The sequence below is a fragment of the Muscardinus avellanarius genome (genome assembly GCF_963383645.1).
Source record: "Muscardinus avellanarius genome assembly, chromosome: 11".
Lineage (NCBI taxonomy): Eukaryota > Metazoa > Chordata > Mammalia > Rodentia > Gliridae > Muscardinus > Muscardinus avellanarius.
Genome location: NC_137797.1, coordinates 6,429,440 through 6,445,411, shown reverse-complemented (window position 1 = coordinate 6,445,411; position 15,972 = coordinate 6,429,440). Strand labels below are relative to the sequence as shown.

The 15,972-nt window shown below is 58.2% G+C and overlaps 1 protein-coding gene across 3 annotated transcripts in view; it reads right to left on the bottom strand.

Annotated features, from left to right (window-relative positions):
• Positions 1-7,384: 7,384 nt before the first annotated feature.
• SCUBE1 (signal peptide, CUB domain and EGF like domain containing 1) overlaps positions 7,385-15,972 on the bottom strand; it is a gene marked incomplete at both ends in the record, with an annotated part of 120,223 nt that continues 111,635 nt past the window's right edge. For all 3 annotated transcript variants that reach the window (XM_080705478.1, XM_080705479.1, XM_080705480.1), the window contains 7 exons: positions 7,385-7,537; positions 8,410-8,489; positions 8,776-8,928; positions 10,793-10,990; positions 12,814-12,975; positions 13,529-13,696; positions 14,757-14,918. In XM_080705478.1, the coding sequence (XP_080561604.1) occupies positions 7,385-7,537; positions 8,410-8,489; positions 8,776-8,928; positions 10,793-10,990; positions 12,814-12,975; positions 13,529-13,696; positions 14,757-14,918 (1,076 nt within the window). The remainder of the gene's footprint in view (positions 7,538-8,409; positions 8,490-8,775; positions 8,929-10,792; positions 10,991-12,813; positions 12,976-13,528; positions 13,697-14,756; positions 14,919-15,972) is intronic.

The following is a 15,972-nucleotide window of genomic DNA, read 5'->3' as shown; positions in this document are numbered from 1 at the left end:
AATTTAGAAAACCCTCCGCAACCTAGTGAGATGGGGCTGGGGTTGTAGCCTAAAAGTAGAACTCTCCTCAATATGAACCCCCCCCCCCAAAAAAAAAAAAGAACATCACTTGGTACTTGGTATTTATTTATTTATTTATTGGTGGTATTGGGGGTGGAACCCAGAGGCTTTCTACCTCCAGGCTATACTCCCAGGCCCATTTATATTTTATTTTGGAAACAGGGTCTCACTAAGTTGCTGAGAGCCTCACTAAGTAGCTGAGGCTGGCTTCGAACCTGTGGGATCCTCCTGTCTCAGCCTCCCAAGCGCGGGGATTACAAGCATGCGCCACCACGCCTGGCTTTGGTATTTTATTTAAATTTTAATTTTTGTGTGTGTGGTACTGAGGATGGAATCCAGGGGCACTCGACCTCCAAGCTACACCCCCAGCCTACTTTTTTTTATCTTTTATTTTGAAACAAGGTCTCACTAAGTTGCAGAGGGCCTCACTAAGTAGCTGAGGCGGTGGTGAAGGTGCGATCCTCCTGTCTCAGCCTCCCAGGTGCTGGGATTATAGGTGTGTACCATGATACCCGGGTGGTACTTGGTATTTTATGAAATTGTTTTTCCCCTTTTGAGTGTGAGATGCCCACGCAGTGCATTATGGAGTAGTTGCTGTCAGCCTTTATGGGATTTTAGATTTCTTCTAGAATCTGATGAGAGCCATGGGTCATAGTATCAGACAAATGTACACACCCACCCACATACAGCATCGGGCATCTAACTTCTGGCGGGTCCCAGGTGCCCTGAAGCTCACTGTGACTGTTTCTTCCCGGGGTAAGAGAACACCTCTCGTTTCACAGTGTAGGTCACCAGGAGAAGTGGACTTAGAAATCGAGATGAGGTACGCCCTGGCGGTTCATCCGGGAACCTCGTGCACCCGAGCGCGGCGCCTCTCCTCCACAGCACGTCTGGAGCTTGCTTGTTCCCAGAGGGTAACTGCAGCCCCTCCTCTTAGGTCTCCAGAGAGTCACGAAGACGGGCGTGGCGCCACAGGCCTGGAATCCCAGGACTTGGGAGGCTGAGCCAGGAGGGTCATGGGTTCGAGTCCAGCCGCAGCAACTTAGCAAGACACTGTTTCAAAATAAAAAACAGCTGGGCATGGTGGTGCATGCTTGTAATCCCAGTACTTAGGAGGCTGAGACAGGAGGATCGCATGTTCGTGGCCAGCCTCAGCTACTTAGGCCCTCTGCAACTCAGTAATACCCTGTTTCAAAATGAAGGATAAAAAACAGGGCTGGGGATGTAGCTCAGAGATAGAATGCCCTGGGTTCCATCCCCAGTACTGTAAAATAAATAAATAAATAAAGTAAACAGGGCTGGGGCGCATGTGAGAGGCAGAATGCCCCTGGGTTTAATTCCCAGTATATATATATATATATATATATATATATATATATATATGATAGATAGATAGATAGATACATAGATAGCAGGAGTGGGAGAAAAGACAGAAGACAGAAAAAATAATCTGGGCAGGGTAGCACATGCCTGTAATTCTACTTCTTGGGAGGCTGAGGCGGGAGGATTGCAGGTTCAAGACCAGCCTTAGCAACTTAGTGAGGTTCCTCAGCAACTTAGCAAGACCCTGTTTCAAAATGCAAAATAAAATAGGGCTGGGGGTGTAGCTCAGAGACACAATGCTCCTGGGTTCAATCCCCAGTGTAAATACACACACACACACACACACACACACACACACACACACACACACACTTAAAAAAAGAAAAAGAAAGAATAAAGAAAAAGAGATGAAATCTCTTAAATTCCTTTTCTGGATTCCAGTCGCCCACCCCCTCTGCCCCTACCCATGGCCTCAATGAATAAAAGAGCAACACTCAGGTTCATTTCTTGTTTATTATTCAGTGCTTCTTGTAAATGTTGAGTTTCATACATATGGGAGAACGTGGTGGAGACGAAGCTGCCAACTTGAGGCGCGCTGGCATTTGTCACCCGCCGGCTGACTGTCGCCAGGAGCTGGACAGGACGGCGGCTCCGGGAGGCCCGGGAAGGCTGTGGGCACGGGAGGGCGGCTTCCCGACCTCAGCAGAATGCCAGGTCTCCCTGCGGGTCTCCCTGGGTCCTGGGCTGGACCACAATCCTGGGCCCCGTCTCTCTCCCCTCTACGCCCCACTGCTCTGGGAGAGCGGAGTTGGGGGCAGAAGCACCCCAGATACCTGCAGTGGGGTGGTGAGTACCCTGTCCCCGCCCCAGGAGCCCCAGGAGAAGGCAGTAGCCTGTCCTCCCTCTGAGTGAGTGCTCCACGCTGGCCGAGAAGGGACGGAGGTCACAGCTGCCATCGCCTCCCGGATGCCTGCTGGGCCTGCACTCTGCCTGTCCCTCAGACCCTGCTGCAAGGCAGACCCAGCGCAGACTCCAATCTTCAAATGTAGCTCAGCCAACATCTTACAGAAACATTCTCTGCACTGGGGTTAGAGGGCTTGGGTTTGATTCCTGACACCACAAATCTCTAACTCTTCATCTTGGGACATCACGTGACATCCAGAATCTTAACATCCACACCTAGAGAACAGGCTGAGCCCCGCAGGCCTCCCGGGCCGAGGCCGAGACGCCCGTATGCGTGACCTGGAGACGGCTGAGCTCAGCACCTGGCACCTGGGAGGCACCGAGTGGATGGGCCATCGTCTTCCTGCCCTCCTTCCTTTCTGTTGAGATGCCCAGGCAACTTCAGAGGGCCCACCAGGGTCCACTGTGCTGGTGTGGCCCGGCGGGGTCTGGGGCGGCCTCAGGGAAGCAGGGCGCGGCTCTACAGGAGTATCTGAGCAGGGTGCTGGGAGGGGCACGTGTCATGCCCTTGTAACCGGCCCTGAGGATGACCTCCCCATCTGGTGCCTTTTCAGGAACAAGGCAGGCTGGATAGGGCGGACTCCGGCTCTGTCCTGTCCAGAATCGGGGGCAGAGGCGGCTGGGAACAAGGAGAGCGACCTGCTGTCTCCATATGTTGAACCGGCCTTTTTCCAGTGTTTAATGCCATCAGCCGGGCAGCATCGCCTACCTCACGAGGGCTGAGCTGCCACCATGTGTATCTTTGGTGAAGCGAAGGGGCCTGGCCAGAATACGTGGTTTGCTGGGATCATCAAACTTTCAAAGCGTGGAAGGGAGGAGGGGAAGCAGCTGGTGTCCGCGGGTAAAAGTAAGGCACCTTCCTTGCCGGCTTCAACCGTGCCAGGCCAGGTCAGCCGGGGACCCTGGGGGTGGGCACGCTGTCGTCTCTGCAGTTGTGGTCTCTGTGTCCAGACTGTGCTCTGGTTCCCTGTCTTTCTAGAAGCTCGGCACATAGTAGCTGTTCCAGAAACGCTTGCCAAGTGCCCCATCTTCTTTCATAACTTACTTTGCTGCTGGGTGGGTAGAGGCTCTGAGATAATCTTCAGCTGCCAGTGGCTCCGGAGAAGCACCCGGAATGTTCACAAGGAGGCTGTGTTCGTCCGAGGCGCGGCCACCCTCCGGAGGCTTCCAAACCTGGCTTCTTTGGCCGTTGCTGTCAGGGGATTTTTGGGTCCTATTTCAGTTCAACTTTTTCTGCCTGTCCCAGACTAATGGATGTTAGGAGGTCGAGTGGGCCAAGGCCTTCTTTGGGTCCTGCAGCCTGGGTGCCTGTCACCACGGAGGCAGGCAAGGTGCTGGGAAAATCTGTCTCTGCGGGGACTAGTGTTAGGAAAATCATGCCCCACCCCGCTCCGTGGGAGCTCAGCTTGATTTTGTCCCTCGAGAGATAGATGGAGCCTGAAGTGAGGAGGAGGGGCAGCTCATCACAGGACAGGGCCCTGGCACCAGGACGAGGACAGCTGGGCAAGGACAAGCCTAACTGGGCAGCAGATCGGGCCGCCTCGCCAGGACTCACTGGCGCTCCCTCTACACCACCGACCGACCACGGCTCGCCTGGCCACTGAGCCCTGGGCCAGAGTGCCTCAGCCTGCTTCTGCAAAGCCGAAGCCAGGCAGGCCAGCAACCAGAACAGAGAGGCTTCCCCGCCGCGGGGCGCCTCCGTCCTGGGTCCCCCGGCCACCGCTCCTGGGGGCACAGCAGGGGGGCCTCAGCCTTCCTCTCTGCCCCAGGTTATGGAGGCCAAGAAGTTCCCAGAGGTCCCGGGAGCTCAGAGGGACCTGGAGGACCGTCTTCCAGCCCTTGCCGAATGGCAGAGCTGATGCTTCTGGAAGCTTCTCCCTTATTTTTTTGTGACACTGGGAATGGAACCCAGGGGCATTCTACCTCTTAACTACACCTCCAGTCCTATTTTATTTCTTATTTGGAAACAGGGTCTCACTAAGTTGCAGAGGGCCTCATTAAGTAGCTGAGCCTAGCTCCAAACCTGGGACCTTCCTGTCTCAGCCTCCCGAGTCCTGGGATGACAAGCGCGCCCCACCAGGCCCTGCAAAGCTCACGCCTTTGCTGTTTTCCTTGGGAGAACAGGGAAGAGGTGGCCACAGGGTGTGTACAAATGGGAATGGCCGGCGGTGCAGGGTTCCTGGCCACGGTCCCGGGCGGAACCTCCACCTTGAAGCAAGAGGGATGGCCACCATGTGTGAGTGAAGCTGCCCCTGCCCTGGGCCACACGTGAACCTGAAGACTGCGCTTTGTGCCCACGAAGGGCCACCAAGCTCCGAGGACCAGGCTCCGCTTTGGCTTCAACAGCTGGGACCACAGCTGGGGTGAAGCGCCAGGGCAGACCCTGTCGCTGGACCGTAGGTTACCGGGTGGCAGAGGGTGGCAGTTTTACCGGGAGGGCCAGTGGTGGCCACGAGGACAGCCGGTCATTTGGGCTACCTGGTGTCTCCAGGCATCTTCTGTGGGGTGAGAGCCACAGGAGGGCTTGAGCATGACAGGGGTGGGCGCTGCTCCTGCGCCCGTCCCGCTCTGGCCGCAGAGGTGCCGAGGGGAGATGGGGATCAGTGGCATGTGGGTAGCGTGTGCCAGGAGCCATTCGGGAGTCGCGGGAAGAAGTTAAGAGGGCTTCAGAACTCTTTCTGGTCCTTCTCTAGGTTTCAGAGAGGATAAAGAAACAAAGCCCAAAACAAACAGCCCTTCAGAAGCGCGATGTTCACTTCCTGCGACAACCTGACAGGGCCAGGCTGAGACTCAGGTAATGGGGACCGTGCTCGCTGTGTCTGTGTCTGCAGGGACCTGGAGACAGAGTGAACGCCTCAGCAGTGGGGGGCCTCCTTCAGGGGTCCCCGGAGGATAAAAGTGCGGAGGAAGGTGACCTCGCTCTCCTGGAGGTGGGACATCTACCTTCTCCTGTCCCCGGGCCCGGCGCTCCTGGCATCCGGGTCTCCACACCGTGACTACACGGGTGTGCAGCCTCCCAGGCTCTGGACTGGGCCTGGGCCACAGCTCCGCTTTCTGGGTTCTCAAGCCTGCAGACGGCTCCCGTGGACCTTCCTGGCCTCCATGGCTGCAGGACCAGTTCCCGCAGCCCCTTCTGCATCTACATTCTTTTTTTTTTTTTTTTTGGTGGTACTGTGGGTGGAACCCAGAGGCTTTCTACCTCTGGGCTATGCTCCCAGATCTATTTTCTATTTTATTTGGAAACAGGGTCTCACTAAGTTGCTGAGAGCCTCACTCAGTAGCTGAGGCTGGCTTCGAACCTGCGCGATCCTCCTGTCTCAGCCTCCCATGGGCGGGGATGACAAGCGTGTGCCACCATGCCCGGGGATTACAAGCGTGCCCACCACGCCCGGCTCATCTACATTTTGTTGGTTCCATTTCCCTGGAGAGTCCTGATATAGAGGCCCAAGCTGTTTCTGGAAACTAAGGCTGGCCTGCAGGGCTGAGAGCAGCAGAGATGGTGTGGCCCATGGCAGGGCTGCGATCAGGTGACCCTGACCACCCACCTCCCTCCACAATCCTGAGCAGAGAAGGCGGCCGCTGGCAGCGGCGCCCTGGCTGGGGGCCCAGCTAATGCGTACATGCGTAGTGGCAGCCCCTCACTCTCCACCTCCATTCCATTTGGGGACTGAGGAATGTGTTGTGCCCCGTCCGCCCATCGCAAGACCTCCGTCATCTGGTCTGCGCCATCTCAGCTCTCCATGTGCCGGGCGAGTTTCTCCAGCAGTCTGGTGGGGCTGGGGACTGGGAAACCTGGAGGCAGGCCACTTGGAAGCCATGACTGTGGTTCAAATGTTAAGATTTTCCCGTATTCCTTGGGATTTTTAATATTTGTTAAGCTGAAAAATACAGACCATTACCTGTGCAGGTCCTAGAGCCGGCAGCAGGCGGGGCCCCAGAGCCCAGCACCTGGACGGCGCAACATTTCCATCAGTGCTGGGCAACACAGTCTTGAAGAGACACTCTGAGAGGAAGGCGCCGGAGAGCCGCGAGGAGGGGCAGGAGCCGGGACCCTCCGCCCGGGGCTGCCTCCTGCGCTCCTGGGCCCCCGGGCAGCACGGCTTTAGAAGGCCTTGGCTCCTGGTGACACAGCTCGGATCCCAAGCTTGATACCACAGGGTTGGGGCTCAGGACCCTTTAGAGTTCATGGCTGGGCCCCCACAACCCCAGGGAAGGGGCCGAGGGCAAGGTGCCCCCTGCTGGGGCCTGGGGTGGGCCAACACAGTCCCTGAGCCCAGTTCCCCAGAGTTCATCTTCAACAGCGGCAAGCCTGTTCTCTCTGCGGTCCCACGGGCCCACCCCCGTGCCCAGGGTGACAAGCGTTTGGGGGAACAGTGTACTTCTTCAGGGAGGCCAGCGACATCGACTAGTATTTACAGTTGCTAAACAGAAGTTTCCTAACGTACCCACAAATAGAAGTATATATATATACATATATATCTTATATTTATATTTATATATATATATAGTCCTTAGATGTTCTATTGAGGGAAAGTACAAGCCTACAGTTCCCTCCCTAGCGGCTCTGCTCTCCCTGTACAGAGTCCACAGAGCCAGCCACACAGCGTCCTGTCCCGCGCCGGTGGCTGGAGGAGGCAGCAGGTGTCAGACAGCCTCTCGGGCGTTGACTTGGGCTTGTCCACATGCTCCTCCCGCCCTGACCGTGGCCCAAGCCTTGGGGGCAGCGCCAGCCACGCTCCTCTACCAATACCAAGACATCTGCTGCCCACGAGGTAGGCACTGCGCGCCTTGGCCAGGCGGCCTCCGCCAGAGCTGGCTGAGGAGGAGCACCGTTGGCGTCCTGGGGATGAAGGGACGAAGGAGGGGTGGAAGCTTCATAAGTAATGCTCCCTCTGGGGCCACGGATCTGGCCCAGCCCTCCACACTGGCCGGCGGTCCTGAGGGCGCACATCGTGGGGTCCCCCGGGCTCCCACCGTGGAAGGAAGGCGTGCTCCCTCCCTGGGGTCACCGCCTTCCCCAGCAGGACAGCCGCGAGCGTTATTTGTAGGGCCGCAGGAACCGGGACACTTTGGAGCGCAGCAGTTTGATAAAGGACCTGGGGAACATCTCCTTGGACTCCTGGGCCGTGTACTTGAAGTAGTTCTGGGGGTGTGCCAGCACGTCGAAGAGGGCCTTGATCAGCTTCTTGTCCTGGAAGACATGGCCAGGCGGGGAGGCGGGGTGAGGCCGAGGCCAGTCCTGAAGGTAGGGGTGACTCTGGGTGACAGGAGCAGTAGGCGATCCCTCTGAATTTTTTTTTTTTTTTGGTGGTACTGGGGTTCCTGGAAGCCCTTCTACCTCCGGGTTACACTCCCAGACCAATTTTCTTATTTTTGGAAACAGGGTCTCTTAAGCCAGCAAGTGCGGGGATTACAAGCGTGCCCACCACTCCTGGCTGATTCCTCTGAATTTAAGACACCACACTATTAGCCGGGCATGGAGGTACATGGCTCTGATCCCAGTACTTGGGAGGCTGAGACAGGAAGATTGCAGATTTGAGGACAGCCTCGGCAAGTAGTGAGACTTTGAGCAAATTAGTGAGTGCGATTCAAAACAAAAAAATAAAACTGAGCCAGGCGTGGTGGGGCACGCTTGTCATCCTAGTACTTGGGAGGCTGAGGCAGGAGGATCGCAGGCTTGTGGCCAGCCTCAGCTCCTTAGTGAGACCATGTTTCCAATTAAAGAATAAAATAAAATAGGGCTGGGGTGTAACTTGGAGTTCAAATGCCCTTGGGTTCAATCCCCAGCACCCCCACCATCACTTTGTGATGGGGAGAAGCCGAGGCTCTCAGGTGATGACCCCGCCCGAGGCCGGGCCACCAGCCCTGCTCCCACACCCAGCAGCCTGCTCGCTTCAGGCCTCCCGGTCTGGGGGGACAGGGATGTCGAACCCTGTTCCTGCAGCAGGGCAGTCCCCAGGGCTTCCTCCTGCTCGGGCCACCATCCTCCCCCCTCGCTTCCTGAGGGGCCGGGCTCCGGCAGGGCAGGGGCGGCCAGTGGAGCCCCCCCCCCAGCGCACTCACTTTTAAAATCTCCTGGTGATTCTCCGAGGCATACAGCCGGCCATCCCGCACGATGTCCTCTATCAGCTGCTGGTAGTCCTCTGGGCCGGCGGCAGGAAAGGGAAGGGGTCTTGAGGCCCTCCCACCTCCGCCTCTGCCCTCCCAGCCCAGCCTGGCTTCTCGTGATGCGGGGCGCAGCTCGCCTCCGGGCCTTTGCACCTGGGGCTCCCTTGGCCTGCGTTGTCTGGTGGCCAAGCTACCCCATCTGATCACAGCTCGCTGACCTGCAGACCAGGCCCCTCGCCTGCACCCCCAGGCGCCCTGGGAGGCTGGTCTGGGGGTGGGGGGCGGGCTAGAGCGTGGGGAGGGCCCGGGGTGGCGCCTTACCATCGTAGGTGACGTAGGGCACTTGGAAACCTTTGGCGCTGTTGCCTTCGTTGGACTTGAACTGGATCCAGAGCTTGCGGGAGCGGGAGGTGAAGGCGATGGGCCGCTCGTAGGTCTGGCAGGTCTCGTAGGTGGTGATGGACGTGGGCGAGGCTGCGGGGAGCCCGGCACTGCTGGGCCCCGGCCACGGCGCCTCGCGGACCCTTCCGCCTGCCCTGGGCTTCCCCCGCTCTGCGTGGCCAGCAGCGCACTGCCCGCTCCCCGAACGCCGCGTGCTCCCTCTGCTTCCCGACCCTCAGCCCCAATTCCGCTCTGCCTGACGCCATTTCTGTGCCTCTTCCTCCAGGAAGCTTCCTGACTGCTCCTTCACCACCCGGCATGCTCCTGCTCTGGGGTGAGCCCCATGCCACCTTTTTTGGTACCAGGGACTGAGCCTAAGGGTGTTCTACCTCTGGGCTATATTCCTAGCCTCTTAAAAATTTTTTTATTAGGTACTGAGAATTAAACTCAGGGACATTCTACCTCTGAGCTACACCTCTAGCCCCTTTTTAATTTTTTTTTTTTTTTTGGTGGTACTGGGGTTCCTGGAAACCCTTCTTCCTCCGGGCTACACTCCCAGACCTATTTTATATTTTTGAAACAGGGTCTCTTACGCCAGCGCGGCTGGCTCCGAACCTGCGCGATCCTCCTGTCTCCGCCTCCCAAGCGCGGGGATTACAAGCGTGCGCCACCACGCCCGGCTCCCTTTTTAATTTTTGTTTTGAAACAGGACCTTGCTAGGTTGCTGAGAGTCTAAGTTGTGGAGGCTGACCTCCAACAACCTGTGACCCTCCTGTCTCAGCCTCCCATGTACTGGGGTTACAGGCGTGCACCACTGTGGCTTGCTGTGACTCCTTCTTATAGGCCCCGCCCCACCCATCATGTCTGTCTCCCTCCAGCCCTCTCCATGACCGGGCTCATCCGGCATGCAGCAGTGCTGGGGCAGCAGGACACGCTCAAGGAGGGCGTCTGGCCCCTCTCTTTGTGGGCAAGCGAGGGTGCAACCTGCTGCTCCTGGGAAGCCGCCTGCTCCCTGCTCCCTAGGGACCCTTCCCGAGGTGTCCTGAAGCAGGGCAGGCTGCCCCTGGGCTCTGGCCTGTGTGTAAACAGTGGACAGGAGGATGCAGGCCCAGCGGGGCTGGGGAGGGCAACAGCCAAGCCTGGGGGTAAAGGGGCAGGCCCTGGCCCCTTTGGCCACAGCCCCCACTGGCCCACTGGGGCTCTGACACCGGGCAGGTGCAGCCTCCCTGCCTGCCTCCTCTGGCCTGTCTCTGTCCTGAGATATTTTAGGCCAGGATGAGTGGAGTATTTCCACAGCTATGTAGACTTCCAGCCATCTCCCCTAACAGTCTGACTGTTCTAGGGGCACTCACCGCCTACCAGCGGCAGTGAGGTCTCTGGCCAGGAGCCCTGCGAGCATTAACCACATCCTGTGGGCTCTCGGCTGGGGGTCTGGCCGCTTGGACACATGCTTGCCCACACACACCCCTGCTAGGGCAGGCCCTCTGCTCACCGCTCCCCACCCTGCTGGGGGCTGAGGAGCCAGGAGGCTGGGGGCGGGGTAAGGGAGGGACGAGCTGTGTGACCTGGGCATCTTGTGAGCCTGGGTGGCCCTTGGCTCCGGCAAGCCTCAGATGGGGGAGTGGGCCTATGGGTTAGGAGTATGCTTCCTCCTGGGGTCTCACCAGGAAAGAGTGTACATAGCAGCTGGTGGGACGTGAACTGAGAGACCTGGCCAGGTCCTGATCCCCGGGCTTAAGGCAGCCCTGAGCCTCCCGGCCGGTCCCTCAAAGCGCTGTGCCACCCGCTCCTCCAGCTGGACCCAGCGGGCGTCAATCCTGCCTCAGCACCTCAGAGAGACCTACTCTCTGACCCCAGGGCTGCCTCCCTGCCCGGCGGAGTTTATCAAGAGGGTTAGGGCGTGGGTGCGTGGCGAAGGCTGCGGCGGTACCTGCCCCGGCCCGAGCCCAGTACCTACCGCTCTTCCTCATGACCAGGACGTCACCACACTCGTCCTCGATGGGCAGAAAGATCTCGGGGACCACAATCAGGATCCTGCGCTTGGGGGGCGGCGCGATGTGCCACACGCACTCTGCGTTGGCCGGGTAGTCTCCGGGGTAGTTGGGGGACTCGATGTAGCCTGTGTATTCTCCAAGCTCCCCGCCGCAGTGCTGGTCTGGGGGCACGGCAGGCCCGAGGGCCTGGTCAGGAGTGGCTGGCCGGGTGTCCTGGCCCCGCTCAGGCCTCTGGGAGCCCACATGGAGCCTTCCCACCAGAGCCAGGAAGAACAGGCACGCCACACAGCCCGGAAAAAGAAATCTGTCCCTTTCTAGTCCTGGGGACTGAACATCTAGGGGCTTTCTATGTCTGAGCCCTATTTTATATACCCCCAGCTCTATTTTATTTTTTATTTGGAAACAGGGCCTCCCTAAGTTGCTGAGAGCCTTGCGAAGTCGTTGAAGTTGTTCTTGAACCTGCGACTATCCTGTCTCAGCCTCCCACACTTACTGGGATTACAGGTGTGTGTCACCATGCTTAGCTCCTTCCTTCCTTCCTTTCTTTCTTTCTTTCTTTCTTTCTTTCTTTCTTTCTTTTCTTTCTTTCTTTCTTTCTTTTCTTTCTTTCCTTCTTTCTTTTGTGGTACTGGGGTTCCTGGAAGCCCTTCTACCTCCGGGCTACACTCCCAGACCTATTTTTATATTTTTATTTGGAAACAGGGTCTCTTAAGCCAGCGCGGCTGGCTTTGAACCTGAGCGCGATCCTCCTGTCTCCGCCTCCCAAGTGCAGGGATTATAAGCGTGCGCCACCACGCCCGGCTGCTTAGCTCTTTTTATTTTTTGTTTTAATTTTATTTTTGTGTGTGGTGTTGAGAATTGAACCCAGGGGCATTTTACCTCCAAGCTACACCTCCGGCCCTACTTTAGTTTTTATTTGGAAAAATGGTTTCGCTAAGTTGAGGCAAGCCTCACTGAGTTGCTGAGGCTGGCTTCAAACTGCAAGCAACCCTCTTGTCTCTGCCTCCCAAGTACTGGGATTACAGATGTGCGTGCTCACTCACTGAGGCTGGCCTCGAGCCTACAATCCTCCTGTCTCAGCCTCTCGAGCACTAGGATTATAAGCGTGCACCTCCATGCCCAGCTCCTCACTTCAGAATTTCTGGGGAATGGTTCATTCCCCCCTCGGCGTTCCAGAAGTTTCCCTCTCATCTGGCTTCCCCACCGTTGCTATGAGGAGGTTTAAACCTTGCCCCTACTGGGCCCCGTCTCCGCTTGCTCTTCTGCCCCAGGTATCATGTGCCTGGCAGGGGCAGCCTGGGCAGAGGGGACACCTGTCACCTCTGGGGTAAATCTCCTCTCGTGGGCTTGTAAGGGATTCCAAATATTGCTAGCAGCCCCAGAAAGACACGGGGGGACTGAGAGCTGATTAGGAGAGGGTGAAAGTCACAAGTTCTGAAAAGTGAACTTAAAATTCTGAATAGAATAGAACGCCTTTTTGTCTGCCCAAAGGCTTGCTGGGCAAGGGGCTGGCGCGACGCCTCTCCCCTGGCTGTCTCAGGCGCCCTCGGCTCCCCTGAGCCTCTCGGACACACAGAGCCCGTTGGTGCTTCCTCTGGCCGGGCCACACCGCTACACCTGCTGGCTACCTGCTCCTGATAGCTTCAGCCTCTGGCTGCTGTCTACACGGCGGCCTCGGCGGCACCCGTCTGGGACACCTGCCCCTCCGGCCTTGCTGTCCCTCCATGGTCTGGGGCTGGAGTGCTCCCCAGGACCCAGAGAAACTAGAGCAGGGCCTGGCTGAGGGCTGTGGCTGCTGAGCAGAGGGAACCCGTGGGCCCTGCACAGCGGCCGAGCCGGCTGCCCTCTCCTGCCCTGGACATCAGCGTGCACATGGGGTTCCCAGAGGCGGTCTCCTGAGCGGAGGTGGCCGGCCAGTGGTCAGCAGTCCCCTCTGAGTGTACGACCAGGTCTTGCCCTGTCCCGTGGCCTGCCCGGCACCTACTTTTGCAGTGGGTGACGTTGGTGGAGCCGTCGAAGTCGGTGCTGGTGTTGCCTGGGCAGGCGAGACAGTAGCTCTGGCCGAACTCGGGCTGGTAGGTGCCCACGGGGCAGCGGATGCAGCGGTGGGTGGTGGTGTTGTAGTGGTGGCCGGGGGAGCAGTGCACTGCGGAGGGGGTGGGTGGGGTGCTGGTGGGTAAGGCAGGCAGGGAGGGGGCTTCCTGACCAGGCCCCACCCTGTTTTTCTTTTTTTTTTTTTTTTGTGGTACTGGGGATGGAACTCAGGGGCATTCTACCTCCGAGCCACCCCCAGCCCTATTTTTTATTCATTATTTTGAAACAGGGTCTCACTGAGTTGCAAAGGGTCTCACTAAGTAGCTGAGGCTGGCCTTGAACCACGATCCTCCGTCTCAGCCTCCCGAATGCTGGGATGACAAGTGTGCCCACCACGCCCGGCTCCTCCTGTTCTGGCATGCTTCTCAGCCAGGAGGTTGGGCTGGTCCCTCTCGCCCTGCCCCCTTCCAGATATCCCTGTCCCCAGAGGCCTCCAGTGCCCGCAGGGCAGGTGCCTCCCCGTGACATCCCTGTCGTAGTGTGTGGTCGCCCAGCTTGCCCACCTGTGTCCACTGCCTGGTGCCCTTGAGGCTGGCCATGTGGGAGAAACGAGAGGTGCTTGGGGCAAGTGTCCCCAAGCAGCGTGGCCTTGGGGACTTCCTCACCTTTGGCCTCGCAGTCCTGGAAAGAGGCAGCGCCCTCGTGCTTGGTGAGCAGCCCCCCTCCGCAGGGGAAGCAGCCGGTGCGCCCGGGCTCGGGCTGGTACGTGCCCACGGGGCAGGCCTGGCAGGGCTGGAAGCCGTCAGCCGAGAAGAAACCTGGTGAGCACTGGCCTGGGGGTCAGAGGTCAAGGCTCAGGGGGGAGGGCACCTTAGGCTCCTCAGGATGGGGGCCCTTGCCTGCCCCTGGGAAGGCATGGGGTGGGTTGGGGAGGGGGCACGTGGCTGCCTGGGTGGTGGACACCAGCCCCTTGGTCCCCACGTGGCTGCTGCCCACTGTGCCCTGACTTTACCTCGCCCATCAGCTGGGAGGGCCCGGGCTAAAGAGCAGGCCCGGGGCAGGCTGGAGCTGGCCTGCTGGGCTGAGGGCGGGCCTGAGCAGAGGGGAGAGGACCTGGGAGGGTCTTTAAAGATCCGGGGCACCCCGTGGACTGATGGAGGGGCCCACAGGAAATGCCCGTTTCAGTTCAACGTGAAGCATGTCCTGGGATTCGAGAAACAGGGGCAGCTGTCTTGGCTCTGAGTGAGGAGTGGCTCGGTGTCCTCTTGGCCCAGGCCCTGGGCTTCTGAGCACTAACCAACCGACGGCCTCCCACCTCCGGCCATCCGCAGCCGCCACTCTCCAGGAGGACAAGCTGATGGGACGCGAGGACCCACTGCACGGCTGGGGTAAATGGCAAAAGTGTCTGCAAGCCAAATTGTGCTTGATGATAAAAAAAAAAAAGGCTCTCAGCCACCAACAGGGTGCACTGTAGAGATGTTTGCACAGAGCGAAGTTTCTGCTCAGGTAAGCTTATCACCGTTCATCCGATAAAGCGTTACCATGGTGATGGAGTGTTACTGGATGTAAGATGTTTGATTAATCTTAAAGCATTTATGGTCCTCCATTATAAACACACTTTGGTCTGTAAATAATAAACTGTTTGCACGCTGTAGAGTCCTTTGCGTGCTGTATGATGTGGACAGGTGCTTGGGAAGTGCTTGGGGACCGCGTGTCTAAGGCGATTCTACGCCAGCTCAGGAGCGGGCGACTCTTGAATGGCCAGGAGAGGAGGCCAAAGCCGGGCTCTTGGCCACATGCGCACCCACCTTTGCTGTGGGAGCCTCAGGAGAGGCAGGAGGACCCCTGCCCCGTGGCCCCGCCCCGCCCCCCACCAGGAGGGCCCACACTCACCTCCACATTCAGATACGTTGCGGGCACCAGCCAGACCAAGCCCGTCACTGCTGGGACACGGCGTGCACCCGAGCTGGCCTTCCATGTCCTGGTAGGTCCCTGACACGCACGGCACGCACTGGCTCTGCTCACCGCTGAAGTAGGTGCCCGGCCCGCAGGCCACTGCAGAGCAGGGTGGGGACAGTTCTGGGGTGACGGGCAGGGGCCGGGGGCATCCCTCCCTTCGCTCCTTGAGGCTCCGGGGACACAGCAGGGCCCAGCCCCCTCCCAGAAGAGCCAGGGACAGGACCTAGACGGCAGCCATCGATGCAGACCCCGGAGGCCTTCCCGTGGTCCCGTCTCCCCGGCAGCGCCTCCTGCGTACTGTGCAGAGCTCCACTCCACCTGCAGTCGCGCCCCTCCCACACCTGTTCTCATCCAGCCTCCAGCCCCGCTTTCTCTTGGATGTCTCCACCGGGACATCCCACAGCTACTGCAACCTCAACCCCGCTCCCTTCCTCTTCCCTTCCTGCAGGGAGGTGCTGCACACAGGCATGCGCTGGGGGGCCTGGCGGTGGACAGAGGCTGAGGAGGAATAACGCAGACGGAGCTCACATGTTCCGCGGCTGGGCAAGATGCTTACAGATGTGCAAAGGGAAGCTGAGAAAGACCCTGGGATGTGCGACTGGATGGACTTTCTTTTTTGGTAGTACTAGAGATTGAATCCAGGGGCATTCTACCTTTGAGCTTCTCCTCAGAGGTAGAATGCCTATTTTTTATCCTTTACTTTGAACAGGTCTCACTGAGTTGCAGAGGGATTCACTAAAAGTAGCTGAGGCTGGCCACAAACCTGTGATCCTCCTGTCTCAGCCTCCCAAGTACCGGGATTACAAGTGTGCGCCACCACACTCGGCTAGATTGGTTTGATCACACACACACACACACACATACACACACACACACGTGCATGCATGTGTGCACATTGTAGAAATGGAAGAGATGCACAAGTCTGTACACGTAAGTATACCTGTAGCTTTGGTCCTACCTAAGGAGGGGCCTGCAAGCAATGCTGCTCCAGGGATAACGTAGCTCTCGACTCTGGTTTCTGTATTTCCTTCTCTCAGAGGCCATGGAGATAGGCTGACTCCAGGACTCAGGCAAGGAGGTACAAGTTGGGTCTGAAGCATCTTGTACCGGAAAATACAGGTTCACTTCCAGAGCGATGGCGCCAGCTTAT